Raw genomic sequence first — 8,824 nt, forward strand, 5'->3', positions numbered from 1 at the left:
CCTTTTGTGCATACAAATTGACATTTTCTTTTGTGCATATCAATATGTTGAAAATGAAATTAGTGGTGGGATTCAGTTCAACTTGTGTGGAAAATTGATTGAAAGATGAAATTTTGTAGGCCCTAAAATGGGATAGATTTTTGTCGTTTGAACATTTTATCATCCAAATAAGAATTTATGTTGGGCCACAAATGGTTTTGGGCCCTCACTATCCGACTGTATCAGTGTAACTTAGTTAGATAATGTATATACCAATAGATATAAAGTTTGTAGGAACGTACACAATAAGACCGCATGACGCAGTGGATTAGCGCGTTTGACTTCGGATCAAAAGGTTGCGAGTTCGACTCCACTGTGGTCGACTTTTTTTTTCCTTTCCATTTTTGCTTAACTTTTTTTTTTCTTTCCATTTTTGCTTAACTTTTTTTTTCTTTCCATTTTTGCTTAATTTCTTCATCCTATTTAGCATTTTTTTTTTCTTTCCATTTTTGCTTAACTTTTTTTTTCTTTCCCTTTTTGCTTAATTTCTTCATCCTATTTAGCATTTATTTTTTCAACTTTTTTGTGATCATCATTTTTAGATAAATTTTGAAAGTTAGACAGCTTCACAATTCACGGGAACTATTTATTTTTTCAGTTTTTATGAGTTTAACATTTTTTAAATAAATTTATAAGTTAGACAATCACTCATCCTATTTAGCATTTTTTTTTCTTTCCATTTTTGCTTAACTTTTTTTTTTCTTTCCATTTTTGCTTAATTTCTTCATCCTATTTAGCATTTATTTTTTCAACTTTTTTGTGATCATCATTTTTAGATAAATTTTGAAAGTTAGACAGCTTCACAATTCACGGGAACTATTTATTTTTTCAGTTTTTATGAGTTTAACATTTTTTAAATAAATTTATAAGTTAGACAATCACGGGACGTAATCAATTGCTAACTAATTAGGAATCTCAAATTAAGACTAAATCTTAGCCATTAGATTAGGAGATCTAGTGGTTGAAATAATGACACGTGGATTATATTTAAAATTTAAAAAATTATTAAATAGCTTAAAGGGGTATATAGTTCAATTCTTATATATGGTAGTTAAAACTAACCACTTTCTCTCTCCTCAGAATCATTTCAAATTTTGAAATTTACGTAACTATCTCGATTTAAATTATTTTTTCGTAAAAAATATATCAAATTAAAGGTAATACGTGAGATTTAAATTTAAAAAATCATAAAAATTATTATGTTATAACAGATTTACTATTTTACCCTTTTATTGATATTTTATCTACTCCCTCCGTCCCGGCTAAGATGGCACATTCTTTGACTGATACGGATTTTAGGAGTTATTGATTAATGTGTTTACTTTGAGAGAGAAAAGATGGGTGTGAGTATTAAAATAGAGAAAGAAAGAGAGATGAATATTTTAATAGGAGTAAAAAAAAGTGGTTGAGTGTATTAATTAGAGAGAGAAAGTTTCTAAAAAAGGAAATGCGTCATCTCAGTTGGGACAAACTAAAAAAGAAAACATATCATCTTAAATGGGACGGAAGGTGTCCTATTTATTGAAATACGTGAGATTTCATCCACTCATTTTAAAATATAATGGAGTAGGATTGGTGTTAGTTGTGGATTGGATAGTATATGCATTTTAATATGATACAGACAACCACATCACAATTCACATATTCAAATTACTAGCATTTATTTCATCAACTTTTGAGTGCAACACTTTTGAGACAAATTTAAAAGTTAGACAAAAAATTCATATAATCAAACTCAAACTCAAAACACTCAAACTCAAACTCTAACAGTGTATTATAGTACTGTTAGAGGTAGGCAGATTTTTTCATACACACACTACTGTCAACCAAAGTTGTAAGTACCTATTTGGCTATTTCAGTTGGTGGGAATATTGAAATCTAACAGCAAATTCAACAATAAATGGAGGTGGAACATGAAGAAAACACACAGGTTAATCAGATATAGAACCGAACCAAACACGAACCTACATCTCAAATAGCCAGGGAAGGCCGTCCTCGACCCGCCCCAAGAGTCAAGACCAACTCTGCACCAGTAACAGCTCTGAAATTTAACAGGTTACATGAAATGAAGATATGACTACACTATGCAGAAGTGTTGGGAATCCAAATTTATTACATACTTCAGCCGTTTCAGTATACCTCTGGCCCAGATGCACTAGGCCTCACTATAACATGCATTAACCTTCATAACTTCCGCCGGAAAAAGTTGCTCTTAATGAATATGTCCCATCCATACGAACTTTAATTGCCTTCTCATGAGCAGCAGCTTCACAAGACTCGTGCCTCTCGTTCATCAAGCACCTGCACAAGTTCGATAAGTTCATTATGATTGTATCTTTCTGATACGCACCCAACATTGGTGTATTGCAAAAGCAACTAAAAGGGTGGGGGAGTGGTGAGTCTTCAATGCAATCATTGTTATTATCATTAGTAGATGGCAGTTATATGAAGGTGGAGGGGTGTTTCTATGCAACCATTATCACTATCTTTATTGTTTCTATGAACAAGAGACTTTTGTGATTCCCTGTAAAAACTAACTATATAATTGTCTCTAGAAGTTAGAGATAATATCAATTGTCTATCATTGTAGCTGTGAATGGCATCAGCAGAGGCTTACTTGTAGGTAAGAGGGTTTTCCCTTATTTTTTGCTTTATTTTTTGTTTAACTTTCTCCCATGTTCTTTAATTACTAATAATTTTAGTTATCTTTGCTCAATGATGTTTTGGACATCTCCACTTTGTCAAGCTTAAATAAAATCTATTACTCATTACAATGGAAATCACAGCCTATATCCTAGCCTTGTGATCCTATCATCTTGTGCCCTGTTTATGCCACTCTTCCCTTCTCTTCTTTTGTCTTTTGTTTTCTGATTTTTGGTAGAAGGGAAAACTTCACATGACTTCAGGATGAGTTCCTAAATATGACTCCAAGGACCACGCAGGTATCTTGATTCGAAAATCACAAAAAATGTTTGAAATCTTTCAGGATTAATGTACGTATGAGGACCTCAATTAGGTAATCTGACTGCCAACTGCCAACAGCTAGATTAATTTTTTTTATCTCGATTCTCTGAAACATGCATATTCATGAACATAGATATATATATTTATATTCTGATTAGGTAATTAGTACTCTTCTATTTTGTGTAAGCCGTGTGGTGGGTGTATACACCACTGAATTACTAAAGTATCTCGAATGAGATATTACCATACAGATCTAGTGAGTGTAGTTAATACTATCAAGTGATTTTGAACAAAATTTTTAATTATAGCTTTTTACAAATCTAATTTAAGCTATGCTAGCCTGGTAACCTGAAAGGCAAAACATCAAGTCGAGAGCATATTAAACAACTGAAGGGAGGACATGTAATCACAATTCATAAGCTGACAATAAAAGCCAATAATGCTTGAGGTGAAAGTAACTAAAATAAAGCAATCAGAGATGTGAGTTTAAACAGCAATCGAGTAGCAATCAAGTAGAAGAATATTTCATCTGTTGTCACAGTGTAATAGATGAGGGCAGAGAAATGGCTTACTTGACCGAAGTCTTGATATAGGAATTTCTCGCATTTCACGTCTCATGCACAGATATTCACCTAATAACGCCATTGCTGCAAGACCAGTAAGATTAACAACCCACCATGTTATTGATGCTGGCCAACCTCCATATATAGTGCAAATGAAGAGGTGAACGATATAAAGGGTGGCACAAAAATCCAAGCACTTCTTCGCCCTTTCAACTAAATAGACTAGAAAACCAGCTCTGTATCAAGCAAACGGAATAAACTGTCAAGAACAAACCTTTAGATTTACTGCATGAATCCCCCACTAATTCAAATCAAAGACCATTCCAGCATGCTTCTGGTGACAATTGTCCACATATAAACAGAAATACAGAATCATATTCAATAATGAAGTTAGGCAACTATGCTAATGTAAGAAACACAGAACCTTCGATTTTTATTATATTTAAAACTAAACACCCTTCTGTTACTTATCAGGATTATTCTCTAGGATCATCATTTTTTCTTCCCAGTGGAAGGAAGTATTTAAGTAACCGAAGAAGATAGAGTACATAGTCCAAAATCAGCAAACACGCCCAAATTTATCATAGATTCTTCCTTTTTCTTCAAATGTATGGATCTAAGCAATGTCACCCAAATTAACCTCGTGCTATCACGCCTTAAATTACCTTTTTCACACACAACAAAATGGCAGAATCTTAAAAATTCCATCTGAAGAACTAACAATACCATATAGATACTAATCTCCTGCACTTAATGTAAGCATGATAACCTAATTACAGATCAAGGTGAACTTTAAAGCTGCTGCATAACAAAAATAAAATCAACAAATTGCATCAGAATCAAACTTACCCAGCAATAGAGCTGAAAAAAATGGAAGACATGACACCCCAACCAATAACTGTAGAGGCATCAACCGTGGCATAATCAAAGAAATACACAAGGCTCATCTTCGAAACTCGAGTGCCAACCAGAATCGACAAGAATACTCCCAGAGCCAGGTAGTACAGGCATTGGAGGCACGCGATTTGCGCCACTATCAGCCATGGATCCCATACCACTGAACCATAGAACATGACTCAATTCTTCTTTTTTTCCTCCCCTTCTACCTCAATTTCCCAGAAATTCAAACTTTTTTCCGATTTTCACTCGGAAGTTGAGTGAAAAATCAGAAGCTAGGTTTCAATTCAGCAATTGGACTGAACCGTGATGCAATTTTGGGGAATTTGCAATACGTTCATTCGTGTGAGTTTGAACAGGATAACCTAAAATTTGAAGATTAACTCGGCTAAGAAGGAATTTTGTAGGATTTAGATAGAAATCGAAGTAATTGGATGTGCGTAATTTGTAAGTGGGGATGCAGATTTGGGATCAGATTGAGGAATTATCAAGAATTTAGGAATCCGAGCTGTGAAGGAGAGAGGTCTGTTTGGTTATTGCGGATTGAAGAAGTTGTTTTTGCATAATCGTTTGAAGACTTAAATTAAAATAATCATGTATAATAGATTAGGTAAAATGATTCCAATCCCATTAACCAATTTTATCAGTGCAACTATATTAGACTGAAATTATTATTGATAACATTTTAAATAAACATTGCATTTTTCTAGAATTATGAGAACTGGTATAATTTACTTTATCGATTTATTTTTTGGGCACCTTACTCTGACATTATAAAAAGATGAAAAAGAGAAACTCATCCACTTTAGTGTTAGTTGAGTAACTTTCAATTATTATTTCCACCTGACCAATATTCATATTCATCTTCTGGAATTTAATACATGCATTGAAGCAACATTTCCAGTAGAAGACCCGAGCACTCTTAATCTAAATTAATTTTATCACAATTCACACATTTGAATTTTTACTTGTGCATCTGAATTTCGTAAGATCCAATTCATTCTGCCAATATAAGTTATATAAATCAAAAGCCCTCTTAAAATTGAGTTTATGTTTGGCTTGAAGTATCAAATTCTTGGATCAAAGCAAAGGTAATAAATTAATTATAAGAGAAAATAATTAAACTACAAAACTTCTCAAGGCTATCTAAGTACATTTTGAGTTGCCTTTGTGTACATTTAAACTATTTGATAAATATTGCTTCAACTCTTCTTTAACAAAGCAAGAACTCCTTCATCCTACTCATATTTTTGTGTGTGTGTGTGTGTATGTGTGTCTGTGGAAGCCATTGTTGATGTTCAAGGCTGAGATTTCCACGCAGACGAAATGTCAGCAACGGCTTCCCCTACACTCAGATACGGCCCTTCCAACCCAAAGGATTCCAAGATGTGGGATTCATGCAGTTTCTCCATCACACTTCCAACAGGATTCACCAACACAAGCTGCATTATGATGCACAATTATAGATTCAATACGACGTGGAATACAAGACGAAAATGCGTGGACAACAGCAAGAAATGCTGCTTACCTTGAGCGATCTTTTCTCCAGCATCTTCCTTAGTTCACTGATTGTGTCAATCCCACTTGTGTCTATTGCTGTCACAGCTGATCAACAATAAAAATTGTTTTTGTTAGAATCTATTATGTAAAGAAATTTATGTGAGTGATTAATATATAAATGCTAACCAGTCATATCTAGTACTACACATTTCAAGTTGCTTCTGTTGTTTGATGACAGCCACTCTTCCTCCTCTCTGATCCATCGCAGTATCCTGCATTGCACGGTTGAGATTAGACGCGTCGTTCTTGACAGCGTGTGATGTAGGAACACGGCTTTATTTCTTACCTCTCTTGTAAGTAAGTGGAATTTGCAAAATAGATAGGTGCCTCAACTGCCATGATCAAGAATGAAGGAACTCTAACAGCTTCTCTGTATTGAGTGAGGTTCTGATATATCTGAGTTCTTGGAATGTTTCCGAGCACAACCGTGTTTGGCCTTGTCACGTGTAGCAAGATCTTGAAAACCGAAACTCCAACCTGAAATTGGTTGCTAAAAGTCAGCATCATTTAAGGAAATTCTTACAAGTTGAGGTGTGAACAAAACTTACTGCGATTGCAAGACCAAGAGGCACGGAGATGAACAGAACGCCGAAGAAGGAACACAAGCAAGCCAAGAAATCAAGTTTGTCGACTTTCCACAGCTTGTACGCTGCTTGGTAGTCGATTAGGCCAACCACAGCAGTGATGATGATGGCTGCCAAGATGAGATTGGGAGTGTAGTAGAACAACGGCATGAGGAACAGCAGCGTCACGAGCACTGCTGCAGCCATTACTATGTTTGAGACGACAGTCTTTGCACCAGCGTTGTAGTTCACAGCAGAACGCGAAAATGACCCTAGAAACAGGCAAATAATCATCAGCACACTATGTCACACAGAAGCATAACTGAAGATGAAGGAATCTAGAAATATATACCGGTGGTAACATAGCAAGACGAGCAAGAGCCTGCCATGTTCATTAGGCCAATGGCCATCATTTCTTTGTTCCCGTCAACTTGGTAGTTTTTCAGACTAGCAAATGTCCTTCCAACTGCAATCCCTTCCTAAAAATTCCCAAATGCAAAATGTTACTATATGATTCTGACTTCGAATTTTTGTTCTTTTTTAGGCATTGATCTTTGAGAGCATACTGTGAGTGAAAGTATTCCGGTTATGATTCCAGTTTTGATTGCTAGTGCAAGATGAGGGCCACTGAAATACAGCATGTTCGAAGAAGGTGGATTTAGACCCTTGGGCAAATTTCCTATCTGCATAAACAAGAGATTCAAATCAAGATTTTTTCTCATGAATTTGATCCGAATACGAGGAGAAAACTGAAGAGTGCTTACGGTCTTGATCCCTTGCAGCTTGGATTTGAAACAGACAACTAGAATGGTTGATAGAATAACTGATGCTAACGGAGCAGCTGCTGAAACCCAAAAGAGCTTAGGCTTTCTCATGCTCTGTATTCACAATCGAAACTCAGACCGTCACAAACGATTCAGGAAAAAACAAGAAACCAACCATGTAAGATGATCACAGCCACTTACAATTTGCCTAGTTATCAGCAACAATGCCAGAAAACCGACTCCCATCACAATGGTTTGCCAAGACCACTACAGGCACGAAATAGCTTATCGATCAGATATTGCCTAGCTACAGTTATGTTGTTTAGCTAGATATGATAATCATTCAAGAAAAGGCCAAGGTCATGTTTAGCTAGAGATTCTACCTCATCTATTTGATGGAAGGCAGAAGACAACACGGGAACCAGTTGCATTTTGGTAGTGAAATGGACTATCCCAAGCAGCCCTTTCAACTGTTGCAGCGAGACGATCACTGCAGCGCCAGCCATGAAGCCAACAAGAGTCGCCTTTGACAGAAAATCGATAACAAATCCCAATCTGCAAATACACACCATTCTTCAAGTCAACACACAACTTTTGACAACTGCTTATACTATATTCAAAATGGCAAAACCATCTTCACAGCCACAGAATCTCTTCAATCATTCATAGTTAGACTACTTTACAAAGCATAATCATCTTTACTAATCCTGGCCCTTCATTGTGCTTATAGTGGATTGATTCTTGCACAACACTTTATCCAAAAGATGCTCCTCATTTTGCAAAGTAAACATAACTTTTTAGAGATTTTCACTCACCTCAAAAAGGCGAGGCTGGCGATGGTGACGCCGGAAACGACATCGGATTTGAAGAGGGCGAGGGTGTAATTGGGGGCCCAGTGGAAAATAGGGAAGAAGAACTGCAGCCCTAAAACGAGCTTGTGAAGCCAAGATTGATCCTTGAACTTGTGGAGGGGGTCGTCGGGGAAGAAGATCTCGGAGAGGCGGTGGCGGAGCTTCTGCGCCGTGGTTTTGAGAGGCGGGAGGCAGACTCTGTGGACCTCCGTCGGCGGCATTTGGATTACGCTTGTGGCTTCGATTGGCGGCGGCGGAGCTTCTTGGTCTGAGCAATTTTCGACTCTGTTGGAGTTTAAGCCCATTTTGTCGTATATGAGGGAGCCGCCGCAGGGGATTGGGGAGGAGGCGGCGGTGGTTGGGATCAGTTGAAGTTGCGGTTGGAGAGTGGTAGTGAAGGTGGTGAGAGTGAGATAGTTTGTGAGGGAAGGATGCCCTTTTTATAGGAGCAAGATTCTGCATGGTTTACTATTGGACTAGTTTCTATTTTTGTTTATAAAACTCTTTAATAGTAGTACTACTTTTTTATTTGATTTAATTTTACCGTATTCTGTCCTATAAATATTGTTATATTTTGATGGGTCACGCGTTTTAAGAAATGTAATGCAAAGTGAGTTGAAAAA

The 8,824-nt window shown here is 36.5% G+C and overlaps 2 protein-coding genes across 2 annotated transcripts; both read right to left on the reverse strand.

Annotated features, from left to right (window-relative positions):
* Positions 1-1,953: 1,953 nt before the first annotated feature.
* Positions 1,954-5,006, reverse strand: LOC121810066 (protein SYS1 homolog). The gene is made up of 3 exons (XM_042210964.1): positions 4,416-5,006; positions 3,576-3,802; positions 1,954-2,340 (listed from the first exon to the last, which is right to left on the reverse strand). The coding sequence occupies exons 1-3, from the start codon at positions 4,637-4,639 to the stop codon at positions 2,333-2,335; spliced, it is 459 nt and encodes a 152-aa protein (XP_042066898.1). The 5' UTR covers positions 4,640-5,006; the 3' UTR covers positions 1,954-2,332.
* A 532-nt stretch (positions 5,007-5,538) lies between these two features.
* Positions 5,539-8,596, reverse strand: LOC121809744 (probable sulfate transporter 3.4). Its single transcript, XM_042210518.1, has 11 exons — positions 8,166-8,596; positions 7,734-7,905; positions 7,552-7,617; positions 7,351-7,464; positions 7,153-7,269; positions 6,939-7,065; positions 6,572-6,858; positions 6,310-6,500; positions 6,150-6,235; positions 5,992-6,068; positions 5,539-5,905 (listed from the first exon to the last, which is right to left on the reverse strand). The coding sequence occupies exons 1-11, from the start codon at positions 8,504-8,506 to the stop codon at positions 5,762-5,764; spliced, it is 1,722 nt and encodes a 573-aa protein (XP_042066452.1). The 5' UTR covers positions 8,507-8,596; the 3' UTR covers positions 5,539-5,761.
* Between the last annotated feature and the right edge of the window lie 228 nt (positions 8,597-8,824).

The sequence above is a fragment of the Salvia splendens genome, chromosome 6 (genome assembly GCF_004379255.2).
Source record: "Salvia splendens isolate huo1 chromosome 6, SspV2, whole genome shotgun sequence".
In the NCBI taxonomy this organism is placed as follows: Eukaryota; Viridiplantae; Streptophyta; class Magnoliopsida; order Lamiales; family Lamiaceae; genus Salvia; species Salvia splendens.